This window comes from Rattus norvegicus, chromosome 2 (genome assembly GCF_021556685.1).
Source record: "Rattus norvegicus strain SHRSP/BbbUtx chromosome 2, alternate assembly SHRSP_T2T, whole genome shotgun sequence".
NCBI lineage: Eukaryota > Metazoa > Chordata > Mammalia > Rodentia > Muridae > Rattus > Rattus norvegicus.
The window spans coordinates 51524064-51549118 of NC_141535.1; the positions used below are offsets into that span (position 1 = coordinate 51524064).

The 25055-nt window shown below is 36.1% G+C and overlaps 1 protein-coding gene across 1 annotated transcript in view; it reads left to right on the top strand.

The window, feature by feature from the left end:
• The window catches only part of Hcn1 (hyperpolarization-activated cyclic nucleotide-gated potassium channel 1), a 398847-nt gene that overhangs the window by 323849 nt on the left and 49943 nt on the right, over nucleotides 1–25055 (top strand). The window contains 2 exon segments of the mRNA NM_053375.2: nucleotides 4696–4842; nucleotides 22432–22672. Of these exon segments, the coding sequence (NP_445827.2) occupies nucleotides 4696–4842; nucleotides 22432–22672 (388 nt within the window).

Consider the following 25055-nt stretch of genomic DNA (forward strand, 5'->3'; position numbering starts at 1 on the left):
TCATCCACATAAGTAATAGAAGCAACCATTGCAGAGTGATAGATCCAAATACCTCAAGACACAGGCAAAGACCGCTTGGTTTGAGGATGTACTATTACCATTGACAATAAATGCTCTTGATATCTTTTATATTTAATGATACACATATATTATTTTTACATATTCTAATTTCATGAAAATAAAAATTAGGGTAGAATGTAATTTTAAGTAGGAGTGAAAGCAGCTCCTTTAATTCTAACAGGTGTTACTTTTGTTAATATATGTTAAAGAAGAATTGCACCTACACTTTCTATAGATATTTTCTTGGTGGATAGTAAATGCACTGAGTAATTTTCAGAAAATGCCATACTAACACAAACATTGATAGTCTTTCATGTTTTGAACTAACGAACCTCTATAAAATTTCTCACATTTTGTTTATCTCCTTTTTGAAATATTGCTACATGTCTTCTTTAAAGATTTATTTTGTTGGCCAACTAACATGGCAGTAATATTGTATGCATTTTTGCGAAATCTTATGTGTGGGGAAAACAGAGAAAAGTCAGGTACTATTTCTCACAAGTGTTAGATACTTAAGAGAGATGTTTACCTAATTTCTAAGCTCATGTCCACTGCCCTGCACCTCTTTTCTACACTCTCTTCTTATTGGCCACTCTCCCCTTAAACTTGGAGTTCTGCTACTTACCTTTTTGCTTTTGTTTTGTTTAGTTTTGTTCTAATGTTCCTCTCAAACTTACATAGTTATTATCCATATCCTTAACTTGAAACTCTTCCATATTCGAACTCCTTTAAAATGCCACTTCTGCTTCTTGCCAGATTTCTCCTCAGTTGACACACCATCTCTTGGTCTCTTAGTCATCAATGACGTGTGCATTTCCTTCTCTGAGTGCCTGACCTACATATAAGGATGGCCATGTGCCATCAGCCACTTAAACTTAGCTATCCAAAAACTGAATTTATTTTTCTCCTGTTCTCACTCAGATATGCTTCCTATGTCCTAAGATAACCCTTACTTGAGATAGAGAAGTAAGTTGAAAATTCAGTGTCTGTTAAGCTTAGAGCTGCTGTGTCCTGAATGTAGACTTCTCGTTCAGGAGGTCTGGGTAGAGGCCACAAATACATAATCCTAATAAGTTTCTGATTGCTACTGGTGCTTGGTAATGTTGTAACAATTGATAGAGGACTGTGAAGACAGAACATATGCTCTGTAAGTATGATACTGGAGTTCGAATTCCTAACTCTAATATAACAATCCAGGGATGCGACATATGTAAGCCCAACTGCACAAAGAAAGATGAATGGATGCATAGAGCTGGCTGACCAGCAAGACTACCTAGAATGACGAGCTCATTCAGAAAGAGATCCTGCCTAAGGACTTTAAGGTTGAGAGCAATAGAAGTGGACATTGGCATAAACATTTGCACATTCTTATGCATATATTAATATGTATGCATATACACACACACTCACATGCACACACAAACACACACACTCACATGTGTGCATGCATACATGCACAGACACATATGCAGCATGCATATACACTCATTCATTTGAACAGACTGTTTTGCAGATAAATCATTTCACAACTATTAGATGAATAATTACTGGGCAAAGTTACTTATTAAGTAATATACACTGTAAAAATCAAAATTCACCCAATATGAGTAAGCTGCAATTAATATCCATAGAGCTTTGTAACAATACAATAACAAGGACTCATTCAACTGAATATCTTCTTAAGATAATAATTTGAAGTGCAGGGAAAAAAAGACTTTTAAGAAGAAATGTAACTATTTTCAACCAAGACTTTTTTATAAAATAATTTATGTGTAATGTTTTCTTCTAGTAAGTGACAATTTTTCATTTCATAAATAGGCAAAAAGCAGATATTTTCTTTATGCACAAAAATCTTACATATAGGCAGTGATTTTCTTTAGCAAGTAAACTAATATACTTTTTCATGCTGCACTTTACATGTCTGAGATTCATGGAAAGGAAGAAGACAGGAAAGATGTCATACACTGCAACGTTACATTTTTTTTCAGTGCTCTGAGCAGTTGGGTACCAGTCATTTATGGAATCAAAGCAGAGATGATGAAAGAAAAATATGAAAACATTTTTCTGCCAGCAGTAATCCCACATCCGTAGGTGCATACTAGTTTGTGTGAGAGCCATCAGTCTTGGAACCCAACCCCCTTTTTGTTCTAATGTTGGATATTTGCAGAACTCACTGTGCTGCAGACTATATCCCACAATAACTATGTTTAAAATTACAGGACACAATAAGATAAGAGAAAGATGATGTCAACAAGAACCCCCTAAACAAGAGTCCCTTCATGGGCCCAATGTTTAGCAACTGGAGTTGCTGAGTGTCTGGCTTAACAGCCAAAGAACCATCGCTTGGGGCTAAGTATGCATCTGTAGTAAAGAAGCTAAAATGAAGATTATCCTGCAGAATTCCAGACCCTAAACATTGTGTCAAATCCTACTTCCTCCTCTTTTTGCCCAAGAACATTTCCAGAAATACAGACTGATTGGAATCTAGCTCCCTACATAGATTATCTCAAGTAAGAATGTGTAGTCACTGAAACGGTTGTGGGTCACCAGCGTAGTGATGGGTATGAAGCAGAATGAATCTCAAATCCTTTGGAGGAAGCTTCCAGAGGATATAGAGGTTTGAATTCTCCATCAAAATTTAATGAATAGTTTTCTCAACTAATTACTGGAAATCACTTATATACAATGAAGAGGAAGATACATAAGTTCAAAATGTTAGGTCATGTCTTTTCAAGAAGGAAGAGTGCAGGCTTCAGAAGGAGGAATGCAGGCATGTAAGCTTCCAAGAGGGAGAGAGGGGGGCGTAGGGAGGGAGAGAGAGAGACAAAGAGAGAGAGACAGAGAGAGAGAGAGAGAGAGAGAGAGAGAGGAGAGAGAGAGACAAAGAGAGAGAGAGACAGACAGACAGAGAGAGAGAGAGAGAGAGAGAGAGAGGAGAGAGAGAGTCTTTATGAATAAAGAAATTTTTGAAACAAAGCAATATTTCAGGTCAGGGTAATCATTTATAAAGTTGAATATCTGGGCACATATAAAAGGATTTTCTGTTACATATAGGAAAATGAAAAAAAAATGTAGTGACTTGATGCTTACAATGTCAGTTAGTAATGTTTTCCATTAGTCATCAACCGTAGGTACAGTAATTATATTCATGGAGTAGGAGGCCTTTTGTCAGGACTCTGTTGTCAGAAAAAGGTAGAAAGTATCTCATTTGTGTTTTATTTGATGCAGTGGTCCTAAACCTTCCTAATTCAGCGATTATCTGATACAATATCTCATGTTGTGGCAAACCCCAACCATTAAATTGCTTTGTTGCTACTTCATAATGGTAATTTTGCTATTGTTATAAATTGTAGTGTACATACTGGCAGTGTACCTGTTATGTGACCCTGGTTGGGGCGGGGGCTGACCTACTGGCTGGGAACTACTGCTTTAAAGAAAGAACATTTCCTTAACATTATGCAATGTCACAACATGGAATTTGAGTGTATATTGGTTCTATCATCACTACAATAAAACTAATTCATTGCTTTTGAGCCATGAGCACATGCCTTCAATCCCAGCGCTTATGGGAAAGAATCAGACAGATACTTTTCGAGTTGGAAATAAGGATGATTGAAGCCAGCCAGAACTGTAGTGATCCTGCTTCAACATACATATACTCTGTGTGTTATTGTTGTTGTCAAAATATAATATTTTTGAATGTCTACATGAAGAACACCTAGAGAATCCTTCCCAAAGGCTAATCTACACTTAACCCACAGCAAGGCCTTTTTTTTTTTAAAGATATGAATTCAAAATCTGGAATTCTCTTCAAATAGTTCCTCAGATAAATATCTGTATTCTTATGATCCTTTTTATGAGCTGGTTTGTTATCTTAGCTGAATTTTGAATTTGCTCATATAAATATAAAACACTCATCAGAAAAATTGTCTTTAGAACTATACCTAAAGATGGGCCTTTCCCAAAAGCCACTCCACCCTCAAGTCTTATAGATAATCAAATTTAAAAATTAGTTAAATAAAATTGAATATCTCAGTTACAGTGTGCGTATAAAAGTGCCGGAGAACTGGTCTCACGCTGATGCCCTCTTCCATTCTGAATTGGAGCCTTCTTTTATGTACTCAGTGTTTTCTCAGCGTCTTTGAGCACGTAAGAATCTATGATCATTAGAGAGCTGTCAAATTCTTTGCCTTCTGTATTCAAATTTTAACTAGATTCAGATATTAGTCATGGGTTTAAGATTAAAGCCCTTTTGTGCTAGGGAAAATACAAAATTTCACTTTCAAATGAAGAGCCAAGCACCGTGTTGAATTCTTCTGGAACTCAAGGAGGAGAACGTAGCACCCACCCTGTGACTTCTGTGTAAGAGATACTTAGCTAAGTTAACACTGAGTTCCTGCCATGCCTTTTCTCCACATCCAATTCTTTCCAGGATGTGGTCACCTATGTAAAATCCTTTAGACAGTGTGACGCCTGTAGGTACCTTAGACCTTAGTGAACTAATTACTGTTTTGGCAAGGATTTATTCTTTTTGTTACAAATTAATTCAATGTTATTGGATATAGTGCAGTACCATACTAGGATGGTTGCTAACAGGACCTAACTGTGTTTCTATTTTTCTCCCTTTTTTTATAGTACAAGCAAGTAGAGCAATACATGTCATTCCACAAGTTACCAGCTGACATGCGCCAGAAGATACATGATTACTATGAGCACCGATACCAAGGCAAGATCTTCGATGAGGAAAATATTCTCAGTGAACTTAATGATCCTCTGAGAGAGGTAAGATTTACTGTCTTTGATCCGAGCGACACATTGTTACCATCTGTTTTAATCTTCTAGACAGTGCTTTGCTCTATTTTGTGTCTTCACTTAAAATAACCAGATCTACATGCTAATACTTCAATTGTTGCCTTTATTCATCTCTTCTGTTTCTTCCCTGAGAGACTTCTAATTCTTTCAAAACAAATATCAGAAACGCATTCCTTTACAAATATTACTTTAGCTTATGTATTCTCGGCTCTCAAAAGTATATTCTATGGCTGTATTGTCCTCATGTCTCCAATATTTTAATGCTAAACAACAGTGGTCACTTATTCAGGTTTTTATTGTGGAGAGTTTATCCTCCCTCTTATACATTGTCTTTGCACATCCTTGGCATTCAGATCAGGAGATGCTAGCCTGCTTCCAGAAGCCAACTCTGGGCATCTCATGAAGATATTTTGCAACACCCAAAGGCACTCTTTGCTATGTATCCCGTTCTCATGCCTTCCCCAAACTCTTCCCTTTGCTATCAGTTGCTTCATTCATAAATCCGAAGTGGATGCTCTTGATTCCTTCATAGACTAGTACTTTGCTCTTGGCTTCTTTTATTACAAAACTTCCTATGTTCTGTGTAATGGTTATATTACAGTTTGATTACCAAGTATTTACAACAACTTGTAGTCACTGAAAGTTATCGAAGTCCCACTGGTAATGAATCTTCCCTCTTTGTGCCGTTTCAAGTTCTTTGCTAGGTTGCTAACAATACCCAAACACTTTGCTGCTCCTCTTTATTCTGAAATGCTGACTGAAGCTTAGGGGCTTTATTCCCTGCCTCTGAACTTATTCCATCAATTTATCTCATCACACATTTTTTTTTTAGTTTATGCATTTTAACTCTAGGCATTTTCACGAATTCCATTTTCTTAAAAGCTATATGATATCCCCTGGCACCCTAGAAGTTATGTAATGAAGTCATTACCTTTTTTCTTTCAGCTAAAAGCACTAACTTTTAAAGTCTTTATGTAAAATTTAAGTTATTCTTTCTGGTCACTTTGAATGTAAAATTTGAGTCCTATTTTAGATCTTCTTTTATAACCTGTGCTCTGCAAATCCTATCTCTGATTTACATTCATAACACACCTCATATGCGTGTCTCGTTCCTCTTCTCGACCAGTGCTGCTCAAAATTTGCAGTTCCTTCTTAGTTTTCTCGAGGCTTGAGTCGAGGTCCTCTTTACTATCCCTTAAAACAACAGACTAATCGTTTATGTACCTGAGCTGCCATTTTCTTCAATTCTCGTCTCACTAAAATACTTGGTCATTACATTATGAATTAGATCTTTCTACACTCAGATTCTAGCTACCTCTACAGGATTTAACTTCGGCAACCACCATTCAAAGTGACCTGTACCAAAGGTGGACAGCTTATAGTCTTTCAGCAACATCAACAATGATAATAATTTTTATAGCTCATGATATGCATCCCAGAAATGCCTCTCTTCCTTTAACAGTCTGCTTCAAACCACATTTTATCTCTTCATTCTTTGCTACAAAGCTCAATCTATTTTTCCTTTTACCTGAACCCAAAACACCTCTTCCGTCATCCTGGTGCACTGCTCTCATACTTTCTTCTCTGTTACTCTTTCACGTCTTCTCTTCTCTCTTGCCTTGAAATTTCCTCAACCACAAGAGCCCCTTGATCTGTAGTTTTGTTTCTTACCATCGTTTGTGCACTTAACATAAATAAAACAACACAAATATTTTCACCTTAAATTTTTTCCTTGATAGCCATCTCTAAACTGCAGTTGTTACATCTACTAAAACTTATTTGCAGAGTGAAAAGCTATAAAATGTGCAAAAAGGTTCTGGAAATAAAACAAATATCAGCTATTAGATTGTTATGATTTGGTTCTCTTAGTTCCTCTCAGTGGAGTTAGAATGCATACATCTTTGGGCTTTGTAGAAAAGAACTCAAATGTATTTTGGATGTTTACTGTTTTTTTAAGTGCTTCTTTTATTTTGTATCTTAAACTATCATTTTATTTTAACCAAATTATAAGACAAACTAATCTGTTTAGGGTTTTCAAGGGTCTAAAGAAGTTTAGAGACAGATTAGGCCAGGACACAGCAGAGAGACAGGGGTACTCCAAGACAATGATAGAAAACAGAGATAAAGTTAAAAGAGAAGAAGGTATGATATGCCTTAATGTTTACTACAGGATGGTTAGAGAAAATTAGGATAACAGGCTAACATTTTATGAAATAGTGCAAAAAGCTAATAGAAGAAGTATAAAATGGACTTCAAGAAATTTGGCCCTATGTGTCACAGCCCACTGTGCTAAAAAAACATGATGTGGTATAAAATCACCAGAAATATTCTCTGTGCTGTGCACTTTGCTTCCCATTCTCTTGCCATACCATGATTCATACTGATCTTCAATGGGAATCCATTAACCACTAAATTATTACAATTTATTTAATCTATTCAAATAGCATGTTCCCCAGTTCTCGATATCTTTTGATGCTACTTTTAAAGCCAGTAACAGCTTACATGTTGCTTTCCTTTGCAGCTCAAATAAAAATCACAATCATGATGCCATGTTGAGTTTAGTAGACCTGACAGTGTCTGACAGTGTCATGCTTTGCTAAGAACTTGAACATGAAATCCCATTTTCTAAAAGAAGTACAACTTCCTCCCAATGTCAAAGGAAACCCTTTATGTGCTTTCCCCATCTTTACATCTTTATACTAATTATTCACCACTAAGAAATTATTTATCTCCTTCTTTAAAGTTCTGATTACCTCATCCTTTCTTTGTGTTGTTCATTCGTCAATCTTTTATACATCTTAGTTTTTCTTCCATTACTCTTTCTTACCAGGCATTCCATACTTCATAAATAATTTTTCATGACCACTTTGTGTCCCTACAATGATTGTCATTTGTGAATTTATTGTCTCTTTCATGACTGCAAACCTGTGTCATAATCACATTTGTATCTCTAATAACCAAGATGTGCCAATAATTCATAAAATGCTCCCTGAATAGATGATCTTTATAATAATCATGAATAAAAAACTGAATCGGGGCTGCTTTATAAAATTACAACTCCTAGACATTGAACCATTTGCCATACCTATACAATGGAAAAAATTCTCTGATTTAGAATAACACAAAAATAAATAAATTCTGAATGTTTTAATGAGTATTCAAAGGGTCAGTGAAGGTAATGTGGAAGAACATATTGTTAGCCTGATGTCTCAGTTTAACATAGAGTAGAGTAATCTGAGAGAAGAGCTTTTCTTGAGAAGTCGTCTAGAGCAGATATCCCTATGGTCATTGGTATTAGCACTTGTCTTATGAAATAATATAACCTGATCAGCCTACTGTGGGCAGTTACAACCCTATGCAAGTACTCCTCAGAACGAGCCTGGAAGTAAGCCGACAAGCAGCATATCTTCATGTATTTTACTTCAAATTCTTACCTGACTTCCTGAAATATGAACTTTAACGTGAAGTGATAAGTCAAATAAACCCATTTGTTCCCGAAGTCATTTTGAATCAGAGCATTTTGTCATAGCAACAGACATCATACTAGTACATTCACAAAAGTCATTATTGAAATAAATATGAGTCTAAAAAAGTCCAGACATGATTGGAACAAATATTCAATCATAGCAGAAGTTAGGTGATTTCTTTCCTTTATGCTAGAGACTACTTGCTGAAAACCTTTAACAAATGCTTAGCTCATATGTACTGCTCAAGTCTTTCTTTTTAAATTGTATTTATTTACGTTTTAAACATTACCCCCTTTCTTGGTTTTCCCTCCAGAACCACCCCCCGATCCCATCCTTCCTCCCCCTATGTCTATGAAGGTGTTCCTCCACTAACCCAACCTGACATTCCCCTACACTGCGGGCCAGGCGGGGGTTGAGGGGTGCGAGGTTCAGTCTTGGCAGGACCAATGGCTTCTTCTCCCATTGGTGCCAACAAGGCATCCTACACATGCATTTGGAGCCATGGGTATGTCCATGTGTACTCTTTGGCTGTTGGTTTAGTTCCTGGGAGCTCTGGTTGGTTGGTATTGTTGTTCTTATGGAGTTGCAAACCCCTTCAGCTCCTTCATTTCTTTCTCTAACTCTTCTAATGGGGACCACATGCTCAGTTTAATGGTTGGCTGCGAGCATCTGCCTCCGTGTTTGTCAGACTCCAGCAGAGCCTCTCAAGAAACAGCTATATCAGGCTCCAGTTAGCATGCACTTCTTGGCATCGGCAGTAGTGACTGGATTTGGTGACTGCATATGTGATGGATCCCCAGGCAAAGTAATCTCTGGAACAGTCTCTGTTCCGCACTTTGTCTCTGTATTTCCTCCCTAGAGTATTTTATCGCCCCTTCTATGAAGGACTGCAGCATCCACACATTGGTCTTCCTTCTTCTTGAGTTTCATGTGGTTTGTGAATTGCCTCATGGGTATTCCAAGCTTTTGGCCTAATATCCTCTTATCAGTGAGTGCATACCATGTGTCTTCTTTTGTGACTGGGTTACCTCACTCAGGATGATATTTTCTAGTTCCATCCATTTGCCTAAGAATTTCATAAAGTCATTGTTTTTTTAATAGCTGAGTAGTTCTCCATTTTGCTAATGTATCACATCATCCGTATCCATTCCTCTGTTGAAGTACATCTAGGTTCAAGTCTTGATCCTAATGTTATTTCATCAAAGACTTCTTCACTGGGTGATCCATCCAGGTGAGCGCCTCTGTCGACATTCTCAATCACATTTTCTGTGCACACATTGCTTTGCCTTGCTTTTTCTGAAGGTTTATTTGGGAATTATCTGTTCTGTCATGGAATGAGCTTTAGAAAAAGGAGGACTTTTTGTACCTTGATTTCCGCACCATTCCTCACCCCACATATAATTTATATTAATTATTCACTGGATAAGTAAGTGAAGGAAAATAAATATGAATTGCATAACTGGCAGCTCATCTCAAAAAATAATTGATTGTCAGTGTAGCTGGAACATTTGTCTGTGAAGCAGTGGCACTTGGAGGAGGGGGAACAGCAGTACTCCACATGACAAGCGTCATTCTTATAGCTTAGTATCATTGTTCTTTGGGATCATGACCAATGTACTTTTCCCACTGTTTACAAAAATGTTCTCTTGTAATTGTGCTTGCTGCATGTGCAGTGTGTGTCATGTAGCTCTGCTTTATATATAGCCATTTTGCACTGGAATTCTCTGTGTGTTCTGAGGGGTTAGCTGTTCTACAAAGAGGTAAGAAATAAGGAGTGGGAATAACTGTCAGTGGAGCATAATATGGAAGGTACATGAATAGCCTGGTACTTCCAATAACCTAGTGATATTGGTGGATTATATGGAAGATAGTATGTCCCTCCTCCACCAAATTCAGGTGATGGTAACTAAGGCTTGACTAGTGATTCTGCCATGATGGTATAATATTTGTGCATGTGAGCATTATCCTTTATGAAAGAGATCTCAGAAATGTCTTGTTCATTCTGCTGTATCATGCTTACAAGATGTCTGTTTATAGATAAGAGTACTCTAACTAAACACAAACTGCTAGTACTTTAATCTTAGACTTCTCATCCATCAAAACTTAGTAAATAAATTTATACTGCTTTTAAGCCAGGCTGTTTGAGGCTTCTCTCCACAGAACCCCAAATGAACCAATATAATCACCATGGTAGTCTGCACAGAGTATACTCAATGTATCATCAAGCAGTTGTTGCTTCTTGCCCCTTCCACAACCAGCTAGTGACATATCAAGGACAATGGAGATTCACAGGGAATGAGGTTCTTTTCAGTTCCATAGTGGTTAAGAATCTTATCTGAACATTGAGCTCTACTGAAATTTTTAGTGTTCTGGGAATGAAATGATTACAGATTTGTCTTAAAACTCCCTTTATTTCACTGGAAGCTTGTACACTCTGGTAAAAGTAAAAGAACAAGTACAATTTTCTAAGAAAAAAATCTTTAAGATGGTACCCAGAAGATTAGTCTCTTAAACCTGAAAAGTTACATTGCAATGTATTCACCATCTCACCTGTCTATAATCTCAGTGGTTTTTGGCTGTCAAAATTACACACTTGATGACTTGGGCATCTCGGACCTTTGGCACTTTACACTGTCTGGATGTCTGAACAAAGTCAACTTTCTTTGCTTTACATCAGTGGTTCTCAACCTTTTTATTCTGCAACCCTTTAATATAGTTCCTCATATTGTGGTGAGCCATAACATTATTTCATCACTATTTCATAACTGTAATTTTGCTACTGTTAGGAATGACCAAGTAAATATATGGTGTGTAGGAAACCTGCTATGTAACCCCTGTGAAAGGGTTGATCAGCTCCCAAGTCCTCAAGACCCACATGTTGAAAACCACTGGTTTAGAAATACTTAATCCTTTGGTGACAGTTGTAAGTGTGCATGTCCTTTCCTCTCTGTAAGAAATGGTGAATGAAAACATGTTTGTGATAGGCAGTTTAGCGCCATGATCAATTGTACAGTACCACACCACTAGCCAGCATTAACAGGATGTGTGTGACTTTAAATGAATTCTTAAACGATTTGTCATTTTTTTCCAGCATTTTAAATGCAAAAGTTGTTGATATTAACTACTCAGTAGTGTGTGATAAAACTAAGAAGGTAAAATATATAAATGATCAGGAACATATCCAGCACATAATAAACATTTTAAAGTAAGTCTTAAATAGTCACATAATTCAATGCAGAGTAGCCTATCACGGTAGGCTTACTAGCCCCTCTAGTACAGTAAGGACATCTTTGCAGGAACAAAAATGTAACTACATGTAAATTGTTCAAGAGTTGATTTAAAGTATTAATCAGGAGATGCCAAAGTAGGCCTTATTGTATGTCCCATTTCTTTTGGAAGTTATTCAAACAATCTGCTAATAGTTCTTCCTTCGTTTCAGCAGGCAGCTCTCTGGAGACAATGCCTCAAGCATCAAAACTTGACATTGAAATATGAAGATCATAAGATTGATGTGTGCCTTAATAAATGCCAGCAGTATATTTAAAAATAAAATCTAATTAGAAAATTCAGTGAACTCTACCCCATGTGTATGAGTGCTTGTTGGAGTGTAGATGAAGAAGAGGCTCTATTTTTAGCATCCTCAGGATTATACTGAATCCATTGACGAAGAATGGCAAACCTAACAGTCGAGAAAGAGGTTAATGCCCTTCTAAGCCAGTCTCCAAAGTTCAGAACTGGTCTATTTTTAGACAATGGAGTGTGAGGAGATGCTGGCTAAAGATAGGTACACATCATGTGTCCCAGTAGAATTTAAAACGTCAGTATCCTTCATTCTCACAGAACATGAAATGGGCTGTGTATCATCCTGTCCTCTGACCTTTAATTTGTAGAAAAGATCTTTTAACACAAGAAAACAAAATTTGAGTGAGCACTTAAGTTTAATTTTGAATAACTTCGAAATATCTACATTTCAGTATTTAAAAATACCTCCTTAATTTCATTTTGTTGAAATTGTCAAAATAGGTGAGATGCATTACATCATAAAGCTATGTCTGACTCCCAAAGTTATCATGGATTTATGTACACGCTCAAGTAACAAAATGCCAAAGTTATCATGTACATATATGATTAGATATAGAATATGTGTGTGACCTTTTGGAGGTCCTAATTTCAAACAACATCAATAAAGAATTTACATCTTTCCTCTCTTGGCTTAGAATTTTTTGATGTTGTTATCGTTTGAGATGAAAAACACGTGCATTGATTTTTTTTTAAATGTGTACAAGCTATTGACCAAGACTGGAAAGGCAAATAAAGAGAAGCATGTTTCAGTCTCAAAGGAATGTCTCTATACTGGAAAAGACAAAAACAAGAAGAATGAAAAGAATGAGAAGTTAAAAGCAAAAACCCATTAGGAGAAATCCAGAAGATGCGGGAAATCACCCATAGTTAATTGGTAGAACAAGGTTACATAGACAAAAATAGCTGGCAAAGACAAATGTGTTCACGGAGGCCGCGAGCACTCAGGGAAGGCCTCAAAGGAAGCAAATGTAGCATGTGACTATACCAAATCGAAGAAGATAAGGTGCAGGCAAAGAGAACAGGGTAAACCTGAGAAGTCTATACTAAGTCAGGCTTCTATTTCAGTTTTTCCATTGTCCAAGAAAGAAAGACACAAATTGTTGAATAAAGAACTTTTTGTTCAACAATCATCGAAGATGGAATGAGTGTATAAAGACAAATTAAATATAAAGTTTTTTTCATTATTAAAATATGTTTTTCTATTGAAGAAAGCCAGGTCTTTCCTCGTAATTAAAATAGTGGTGAAATTATTGTTCATGATGTTGGAAAAGAGGACTAAACTATAGAACTCACACTAGCATAATGAAGGTGATTGAAGACAAAATTTAAAAGTGGCCCTGATTTGCCAGTGGCGTCATCAATATTTATTAACATAATTAAAGGACACTAAGATTTGAGATGAATACATTTAAAAGGTGTTACCTTAACTAAATGTGTGACTTTGTGTGATTGTGTGCGTGTATGTGAGTGTGCATGTTTGCGTGTGTATGTATGGATGAGTGTTTGTCCGTGTGTGTGCGCATGTGCACACGCGTGTGTATAGTTGTGTCCAAGCTATGGTTTGTATGTGGAAACCAGAGATCAAGTTGCAAAAGGTTTCCCTTTCCTTCCTTTATGTTGGTTCCCAGAGTCAGGTAGTAGTTTGTGGATTGAATTCAGGCTGCAGTTCTTGTCAACAAGTACGTGTGCTCACTAAACCTTGTCATTGGTCCTAGAGGAAATATTTACATCAACGTTCCTCACAGGTCTAAAATGTAAATAATTTGCTTTCCATGATTTTAACTTAGAACTATGAATTGAGAATATTATAGAAAACAATCAGTATTTTTAAGACTAGCACACCAAATACATACATATATATATATATATATATATATATATATATATATATATACTATAAAGCTTCTTTTTAAATCATGAAACTAGTCATAGATTCTCATTTTGTACTTAGCTTTGGAAGACTGTCTTAGCATCTATGGAATTAATGTCTCTTCTGTTGCCATGATAAAATACCTAACAAAATCAACTTCAGTAAAAGTTTACTATGACTTCTAGCTTCAGGGGTATAGTTCTGACAAAGAATGTGCATGGTGGTAGGAGAGACTTCCTAGTGACACTGAATCTGTACTCAGAAAGTGAGGAGAGAACTGGAAATGGGTTCCAAGACACAAAATGTCAAAGCCTGACCCTAGTAACCTATGCTCTCCAACAAGGCTCTACCACCTAATGATTACACAACTTTGGAAATGGTGCCACCAGCTGGGGGCCAAGTATTGGATTATGTAAGCCTATGAGAATCCTCTCACTTTCAAACTACTACACTGATGAATGTCGTTTAGAAGTTATACTGATGATGATGGTATTAACGAGGGCAGTAGAGATGGTTGTAATAATAAAGATGATTGTCTGATAAAAACACTAATTTTCCAAACATAATTTTAGGGGATATAGTATGTCAGGTGTTTAAGGAACTTTGTTTTTTATATCACATTATCAAATAAATCAGATTATTGCCACTATGGGATAGCATGTCAGTATAGATGAATCTCTATAGATTGTGAAGTGAGATGGAAAAATGACAGAGAACCTTCAATATGTGCAAAGATATGAGCCTACCAATGTGCTTATCTAATGTATATGTTGAAAGTCAGATGTCCGAGACTAATAGAAATAGAACACTGTGTCTTAGGGTTTCTACTGCTGTGATAAAACACCAGGGGCAAAAAGCAAATTAGGAGGAAAGAGTTTATTAGCTTACACTTCTGCATTGTAGTTCATCATAAAGGAAGTTAGGACAGGAGCTCAAGTAGGGCTGGAACCTGTAGGTAGGAACTTATGCAGAGGCCATAGAGAGGGATGCTATAAGGCTGAGTGTTTTGGCTCCACTTCTGTATAAGCTGGATTCCCAAAAATGTAGGCTTCAGAATGTTCTGGCAAAGTGAATACAAGCAGGCTAAGAACTACCAATGCCTCATTCTTCCATTGTCCTTATACAGGGCCCCCAGCAGAAGATATGGAGCAGATTAAGGGTTTGCCTTAGGATCTGGGTTAAAGGTGTGTGTTGATGTGGATCAAACCCATATGTCATCCTACCTCAAGATATGGATCAAAGGCATTTGATCTTCCTGACTCAAGATCCAGTTCACAAACGTGCCCTCTATTTCTGGACCGTAGTTTATTCCAGATATAGTCAAGTTGAAAACCAAGAGCAGCCATCACATACTGTGACAAGGAGCCTTTGAGATTCTTAGAGTGCTCTAATTCTGAGAATCTAAAAGTGACATCCCCTACCCAAGTAATGCACATGATTTATGTACTTACAACTTTCATTTTAATTGTTCTGAACCAATTCACAGTCAAATTTGAACTTTAGAAATCATATGCATGAAAAACAATACATGCATTACACAGTTTAAAGTAACTTGGGAGAAAATATGTTTTAAACGAGTTGTAAGGGAGAACACGTTTGTGGGGCAGAAAACAACAGTATGAAAGAAGAATGTTTAATATTGTATGATTGTATAATATTATATTTAGTGACACCAATTACACTATCATTTTTCCCCAAACTGAAAACCTCACAAGGTCTTAAGGAGCACAGCCTTCCCCATGTCCAGATTATTTTCATTAGAGTTCTTGTAGCCTCCACATGCTAGGATCAGTGATACTACAGTATTGCTGCATCTAGTGTATCTAGGTTTCAAAGCAGGTGTTACAGAGAAACACTAGACTCCACATTATTGAAAAGCAACTGCCATCTAGTTTTCCTCTCTCTTTATTGAGTTTTAAATATGTAATATAATTAACACAATGTGGACCATTGGTTATGATAAAGAGTGGCGCTAAGGGACATATTGTAATTTGGGGAATTGTCATAAAAGTACAAAAAAGGGAAATCAGGTAGAAGTGTGCACCATGTCTACAGTGAAGTAAACAGATTTTACTTTCTTTTGTTTTCTTGGAAATAAAACTAAAGCTAGTTTACTAGTAAACACTATATAACTGGCTAGTCTCAATGCAATGGAAATCGACCACAATTTAAACTGGGAAACCATATATTATTGATGGTTACTCCTGTTCTACCTGTAACCCTTTTTACCCCAATAATTTAATAAAGATAAGTGTTTCTTACCTTGAAGTTTATTTCCTAGTAGTATTTGACACTCAAATTATTAAAAAATTGCAGTAAAAGCTTTCTGGAGGGCAAAAGGGAGTGTCCCAATTAGAGAAACAGCCTGAAATCTTGCTTCTTAGAGACATAGAATCAAGGGAAATATTTCAAAGTTAAGTGAGAGCAGGTTTTTAAATTGCCATTCAATGTCTCGAGACACTTTCACAACATTTCTAAAACAACAATGAGTTCTTCCCTGAGGTGAGTTTCTTATATATTTTAATTAAACATCCTGTACTTTAGGATTCAAACCATGAAATGAATGTTAGTTGCAATTTCGAAGTGGGGGAAGTTTTCTTTCAAAGTAACTGACAATCTTTTTTTTTATTTTAATGGAATGTAAATCACAGCTCACTTTCAACTCTATTCTGTCAATAAAGTTTCATTATGTATTATCCCTTGACATTTTCAAAGCTATTTTTTATTATTTATAATTAACTTATGTTGAATACATGCATACATAACTTCCTCCTTCCACCAGATTTAGGCTTCCGGGTACTTGCTTATTTTAGGAAGTATACTTGACTATGTAAGTAGACTTTGAGTCATATCCCCTAAAGGTTTGGATTCAGGTTCTATAAATCTGGAATGGAACCTAGTATACTATGTTTTAGAAAAATTTAGTATGACATAGAAATGCTTTGATTCTCTTTTTAGTTTTTAATATTTATTATTTTAATATATTTTCTCTCAAGTGCTTTAAGTAATAATTTCATGCATATGACATCCTTAAAAGTAATGTCACTTAAATTAACTTTGGTTAGCCATTTCCATAAACTTATTTTTCATTCTTGGAGTCCTAGAATCTAATTCTTATTTAACATGGCTCATACTACACCATGAAACAGATGTTCTGTCACCAAGACAAAAATGTTAATGACAGAGAGAGCTATATGAGACCTACAAAGTAATTCTAGTTTCTTTCTTGTCAAGGAGAAGAAAGGAGTTCAGGAGAAGACAAAGAAAAGAACTGTGAAGCTTTCAGATAAGACAGAATGCCATAGTTGTCAGATTGCAGCCCAATCTTAAGGAGGCATTTTCTCAATTGAGGGTCCCTCCTTTCACATGAGTAGAGTTTGAAATAGGAATTATTTCTTCTAGATAGTGCAAATAGAAAACACACAACCCTGGTGTTTTATTTACAGGTTGTAAGCCTCGATTGCACAGGTTTTGAAGCCATTCCACCTTATAGCCCAGTCATATGTCCCATGTTACTCGCTGTTTCTCCTAGTCATGTGCTCACATTCCATCAACTTTCATGAGTGCCTCCTCCCTCCTCATCTCCTTTCTCCTCTCTCAGCCTCTCCTTAGACCCCTTCACTGAATCTTCAAGTTCCACCTTTCCCTCCCTCCTACCCAATCAGAGGTGCTAGCCTTTTATTAACCAATTAACTTTAAATTGGGAAACAGTGTTTATAGTACCTTTTGGGATATGTGAGGATGCCTTCTCCTCAGTTAGATCTTGGGGGCCAGTATTTAGCATTTGAATATGTATCAGGACCAGACTAACCCCCAACAATAGCTTGTGTCAAGCTAACATAAAAGTACCCAGTACATACATTCTGCTTATGATTGCATTTAACCTCAGAATTCTCAGGGCAGTCACCTGTAGCCTGTTTCTTCACAATCTATTTTTTATTATTATATAATTAATATAAGAATACAACCTTGTATGTCTGCAAGATTTTTTGCATACAGAGGTTTCAAGAGCTGCGTGTCTTAAATGCTTACACTGTAAATAGACAGCCATGACTACCTACATGATGACTCCATCAGTGAAGTTTTTAAAGTCATGTGATTACACATGACTTCACCACTGAATTTTTAAAAGAAATAAGTTCTTGAAGACCAATGTATTTACTTGCCAAACTTATTCTGAATAACTTACTTATGATTCATGACATTTCCTTTCTTCTATTCTGTTAGGCCAATTTTGTGGTGAAAAAAACGAAAAGGAAATACTACCTGTTTGCCCAATATATAAATGACCATATAAGACAGAATTAATTCATGAAATAAATGCTTTTTTTAGTTTTCAAAAAAGTTTGATTAAATACATTAAAGGAGCTATTGTCCAAGACCCACATTAAATCACACATAATTAAAATACAAATAAGTTTTTTATGAATGTTATTAAATATAGATTAAGAATTTAAAATGCTACAATAATAAATGAATCATTATTATACAATTTATCAAGACTACATGTGTATTACATAAAATGTGTGAAAAATTAATAGTCTAAAACAGCCATTTAAGAAATAAAATAATGATAGTCTCTATTATGTAACTTGTAATGACTTATGGCAATAGTGATTAATTTTAATTTTTCCCTTTAGTCCTCAGACAATTACAAAATGAACTGAAGGTTGGAATTTTGTGAGTGTCCACCTTCTGTGACTTTGATCTAGGAGATATGGTGAGACTGATAACCTTAGTTAATTTCTCTGATCCTTTCATCTCTGTGAACTGGGCTATAACGTTTCTCACTTTAACTCTATACTCTCTTGCATATGTGGGAATATAAAAACAAATTTACATTTATTCTTAAATTATTTTTCTTCTAGCAAAAAAAGTCAAATAATGTCTGTATTAGTTAATTAGTGATTCCTGTTACTTGTCCTCTTCTGCATCCCTAACTTGCACTCAAATTAATTTGTATTGTTCTTTTAGGGATTTTACCAAAAACAAACAAACAAAAAAACAAAACAAAAACCCAGAACAAACAAACAACAATAGCAATAACAAAATCAGACTATTAAAAACTAGCATTTTTTAGTGGTCATCATTATTTTCAAAATATATCATGGTATCTTCAACAATTAGCATCAGTAACACACCAAGTCCATTCTCAACAACCTAATATTGCATAATCCCCCAAACTATGTTTTTTTTCCTCCTGGATTTTTCTTTATGACTATTCATTGTTACTCCCTTCTATTAAAGTTTAACAAGATTATCAATTCTCTTTTCTGACTAGCTCTTCAAAATAATTTTCTATTCTATAATATTGAAATGAGAAAAGTATATTTTATTTTTGTCTAGAAACTTTAAAAACTACTGAAATAAAAAATATTGCTAACACATAAATAACAAAATATTCTTTGGAAGGGAATTTTTGTAGAAAAATATTTTGTTTCTCACTTATTTTGCTGATGTGAATAAAAGGAATAAAAGTTTCAAATTTTGAGAAAATTTTGGTTTTGGTTACTATAAACAATAGAAATAAAAACCAATACAGGGGTTAAATTTCATATGATGTATTTGAATGTTGACTAAAGGATATTTTTCTAACCTCTAATGATTTATTTAAAGAAAATGTGCTTAAGTGCTGTGACAAATATCCTGTTTATACTCATATAGAGAGTAGTTGTTGCACCTTAGGTATTCTCTCCAGATTAGTATTCCATTTGTAAAAATGCACAGAGACTGTGGGGACAGACCCTTCACACCTCACCCAACTATTATTTTCAGGACCATCAGTTAGTATGGCGCTTGTTCCATAAGACTTTTGAGACAGTCTAAATGTCATTCATATGTCAGTGTTTTTTAAATCAAGCTCTGTTCCATGATCTCATGCAGAACACCACACCTCATCGAGTCACTCTTACTCATGGACTTCTGAGCTCAGAGAGTCTTCTCAGTGTCTTGGATACGAGACAGACCGTCAAATACTGTAACGTTGGACTTAATTAGTACAGATGATTGGGAAACATGGCAGGAACAAAACACCTTTGTATCACACTATATAAAGGATATGTGTTATCTAAACTAGGTATATTTCAGTCAGTTTAATTCAAAGAACATCAATAAAATAATTTCTATTTTATTACTTTCCTTGAATTAAACTTACTGGAGTATACTAATTTTAAAAGCACAAGTTTTATTTATTTTATTTAGGATCCAACTGGGGTAAAAAGGATGGGTTTCATCCTCAAGGACATTTTGTAAGTTCAAAACAGCACTGTCTCTAAGAGTGGGAGGGAAAAAATAAATGAAAAATTCAGCTCTAGTCAGAAACTAAATAAATAACAAAGATAAGAGTGTGATACTAAATGTGAAATTTGGTCAACGTTAACCACATCCAAATGATGAATAGATAACGGTCATGAACTATATCTATGGCAGGTTTTATTATTTCAGCTTGTACTGGAGACTAAGGTATCAATCTGTAACAGTGTTCAGCTCCAAGTGAGCGCTACTTAAACATGTGTCTGTATTAATGAAAAGGGAAGAAAAGAAGGAAGGAAAGAAAAAAGGGTGGAAAGGGAAAGGAAGAGGAACGACGGAAGACCAGGGAAGGATGAAGGAAAGAGGCTTTAGTCAAGTTAAAAAAGTTTCCTTTCTTCTTGTTAGGAAATGGTTAACACTTTGAGAATGCTTTTGTCAAACACACACTGTTGCAAACAAGTATCTTGTACATATAAAAGATGTCTGTTTCAGAGTGGTAAATATTCCATACGTATAACATAGGAAAATAACAGTCAACATGGAGTTAAAAGACAGCAAGTCTATGCCATTTAAGTGACAGGATGAGCTGTGCAGAATTAAGGAATTCCTGTGTAAATTGACAATAGTATTGTAGGGAAACGTGAGATCATTTGAGAAATATGGACCCTAAATAGTGGGCTTTGTGCTATCAGTATCAGTTGGAATTATTTTAAATTGAACTGAGGTTTTATTTGTGCATAAAATGTACAAATTATAGATGTTTGAAGGATGTTTTACACCTGTATCTAATGTGCAATCTCCAAGATAAATATATTTTCTTCAAGCATTTATCTTTTATGGCGTAAATACTCAAAATTAATATTATTCTAGCTCTCAGAAATGGAGGGTGGTGGTGGTTGCTGCTGTTGCTGCTGCTGTTGTTCTTGCTGTTGCTGTTTTTCCTGCTGTTGCTGTGTTGCTGTGGCTGTTGCTGTTGTTGTTGCTGGTGTTGCTGCTGCTGTTTCTGTAGTTGTTCTCATCATATGGTGCAATAAGCACACAAGAATTTCTTCATGACAGATAACTTAGTGTCCTGAGTTCATCTCCTTATCTCCCTTTCTCTCCCAGTTTCTATGGAATCAACTGTTTCGTTTTCCACATCTGAGGAAACTCATGTGACATATTTCTTTCCGTCCTTAGGTTACTTCTAGCATAATGATCTCAGATAACTTTGGTTCTCATAAAGGACCTGAATTCATCCTCTTTTCTGACCGACTAATGCTCTGTTGTGTGTATCTATCAAATTGCCATTGCTCAAGGCCTAGACATTGTGACCTATGCCAAGATGGTATCAGTAATTTTGTGAAATAATAACAAGAAACCTTGTCTCATAGACGACACATCAGATGTTCTAATCTGTTTAATATCCCCATGCAAATGTGATCCCTCTCACCTCTTTGTAGAGGTGACTTTAGTTTTTATGCATCTCAAAGATTACAAATTCAACACGAACCTAGTTTTTGATAATCATTCATGGGAAGACACTTGATGCTAGCATCTTTTATGAAGCAGCCACCAAGAAATGTCATAATGATAACATTACATCACGACTGTTTATACCAATACATGTAATAACACAATTTCCTATATCTACATTTTAACACAGGGAAACACAAATATTTTTAATCTGAGCTGAAATCTGGAAAATCAAGACAAGCATGTAGATCTTCTGGCTGTTTAGATGACAATTAATAAGACAGGAGAAGGGGATGTCCTCCTTCCGATTCAGACTCCAGTGTAGGATTTGGATACGGGGTTTGTGTTCACCAAGCAGAAATCAGAGTTCATCACCATGATCTTTCACTGATTGCCTTTGGTAACATCTGTTCTCTGCTTCCTTTGCTCTAATGTGAATGATGTTTTTAAAAATGTAAACTGAGTACATCTGTCTTCTCCTCCCTTCATAAATCCTGATGGTGGGGGTACCAGGTAGGTTGTTCAGCATCATGAAACAAAGGGAAAGTTACACTAGACCTAGTCCTCATGGGACATTGCATTTTTCATTGAAAACCTTAAAAAGGAGATTGAGAGGCCACATTTAAGCTGTAATTTCAAATGCAAAATAATATATAAGGGTCATAAAATTGATATTCTTATTATTTAATTAACATTATTGAATACTAATTGTATTTTTCTTAGACACTAAGTGTGCGAGTGAAAGTTTAAAGAATTTTTTTAAATTAAAACAAAGTATTACATTGCTAACATATGGGATTGCAATTTATATATCTTTTTTACAAGTGTAAATTAGCCATTATTCTGTCTATACATATTTTAATTGAGAACGTATAGTTTTCTCCCAGCTATGACTGATCTCCCTTCCTGTGTGCTCACTCTTGCCACTTTTAGGAAATAGTCAACTTCAACTGCCGGAAACTGGTGGCCACCATGCCTCTCTTTGCTAACGCGGATCCCAATTTCGTGACGGCCATGCTGAGCAAGCTGAGATTTGAGGTGTTCCAGCCCGGAGACTATATCATTCGAGAAGGAGCTGTGGGGAAGAAAATGTATTTCATCCAGCATGGTGTGGCTGGTGTCATCACCAAGTCCAGTAAAGAAATGAAGTTGACAGACGGCTCTTACTTTGGAGGTTAGTACAAGGTCTCTGATCACACAAATCAAACTTCTCTGAAATGTCTCTCTGGAGGCCTTCGGAGGCACTGCGTGTTTGGTGATGTCTAAGATGAGCTTTTATTTGAGTTCTGGAGGAAGCAGTACCTATATTTGAAGGTGCCAAGTTCCACTCAGGTTTAAGTATAAGCCAGTTTATGTGTAACCAGATAATACTGGCTGAAAACACACAGAAAGCGCCCATTTTTTTTCTTTTCCAAAAGTCCCTAGAGTATCGGCTGACTCTTTCCCTAGCAGTTATAGGGGTTTCCTATATTGCTCTTTCAAGATTTTGAGTTTTTGTTTTTTTAGTGTGTGTGTGTGTGTTCCTTTGTTTTAATATACTATACACAAGAAGTAACGTTCTTCCTTGACTTTTTAAGGATTTATGGCTATAGAGAATAAAGTGGGAAAGTCTAGAAATTGGTCTTTAGATTTCTTGCTAAAAGTTACCATCATCATTGTTGCTCACATATAATGGACAAAATCCATGGCATCCCCTGTAGCACTAAGCAGAGAAGCCTGTTCTGTGCTTGAGCAGCAGCTTACATTACTGAGAAGCCTCAATATCTGGCTTATTTATAACATGGACATTGAAAAGTTCATGCGTATGCATGTGTTCAGCAGTGTGCGTATTATAAAATGACTGGGTGATACATACACTGAAAAATAAGTTGGCGACTTTAAAGTACACTATAATTAAGACTGGATTCGTGGGGCCAGCAAGATGGGATAGCAGGTAAAGGCACTTGAGGCCAAGATGGCTGACGTGACTTGGATCCCTAAAATCCACAAGGTGGAAGCAGAGAACTGAGCCCAAAAAGCTGTCCCCTGACCACCACACATGCTCCTTTGCATGCATCCCCCCTCACATGAGTGTAAAGAAATAAATGAAGTAAATGAATGGAGAAATGTGTTTGTGTTAAACTGACAAGCATTGTCACACTTCAGCTTTATAAGTATCATGAACGAGGTTTCTTCAAATACTAAGTCAGGATGGGTTCAACCTCTGGTGAACTCAGCCTACCAGTGAAGATTACTGTGATGAGACAGAAGACCAGGCCCAATATAAAAAATAATTTTTCCTACTGTGTGACTTAGTGATTTGAATCTTTGTCCACCACAGCTATAATTTGTGGTGATTTGTATGACCTTCTAGATCATGTTGAGGATTAACTTTTGTTAATCATTTAAGGAAGTAAATTCAACTTGATCCAAATCTTCCTGTTCCTACCTTCTCCCTGGCTTATATTTCCTCCATAATGCCAAATTACACTCAACATTATGATCAACAATGTTTTCTTTTGTGCTCTGGATAAAGCTTCTTAGACTTCATGAACTGAGCATTTTTTGATATTCAGTCCTAGATCCTCCTGAAACTTGCTTGTTGGCAAATTAGATTGTAGTAATGTGTTTTGAGAGGAAGAGCCTGATAATAAAGCTCTGCTCTCCTCTGTGCATATAATGCCCGTGGAGCACTAGCTGTACAAACTACTGTTGGTGTTTGACACAATTGGGTTATTCTTTGCAGAACTTTTTCTCTCCCATTCCTTATTTATTAACTTCTTATATCTGCCTATGAAATGTAACCGAATTTCTTTATTTTAGGGCTTACATTGTTCAGAAGTTCCATCACATGGCACCTATGTGCCCTTTAAAGTGGGGTTTTATTGGTTTGTTCTTCACTCAGATTGTTCTGTTTTTCTGTTCAGTGTTCAAAAGGCTCGTGGTGAAAATTTTTCTTTCAGTTGAGAGCTCTCCATGTGTCCGAAGAGTCCTTCATTCAATTGTTGGATGCTAGTGTATTATATCAAGACTTTGTCACTAAGAATATCCGTGCTACTTTTCTAGCATTATATCCAACATTTCTTAGCTAAATAAAGCACGGTTGTACACATCAACTTGTGGATGGACACACGTGTGTGTATGTGTACAAAGATAACGCTATTCTGTCAATGTATATATTTTTTTTCTATGACCATCTACATCTGTATAAAGCTAAAATGAGTTCCTACCAATATTTTTAAATTTAATCCATTACCATGTGAAACCATCTAGTCCAATCCCTATTGTATTTGTTACTGTTCATTTAATAGCCAAGATGCCATGTCCCTTGTAAATGTGTGCTCAGTTATACATATATAATTACATTTATAAGCTGGAGTACAGTTGTATGTATGTGCTTCACCTCCATTCTTACAGTCTCTCATGGACTTCCAAAGGCACCAAGGTTAGCATCTATTTCTCCTGCCCTCTCGGTGACACTGTGCCACAGAGTTGTAACACACTTACACTTGTTTGTCACACTCTGCATACCACCCAGTGTCTTAGGGTTTCTATTGCTGTGGTGAAACACCAGGCTC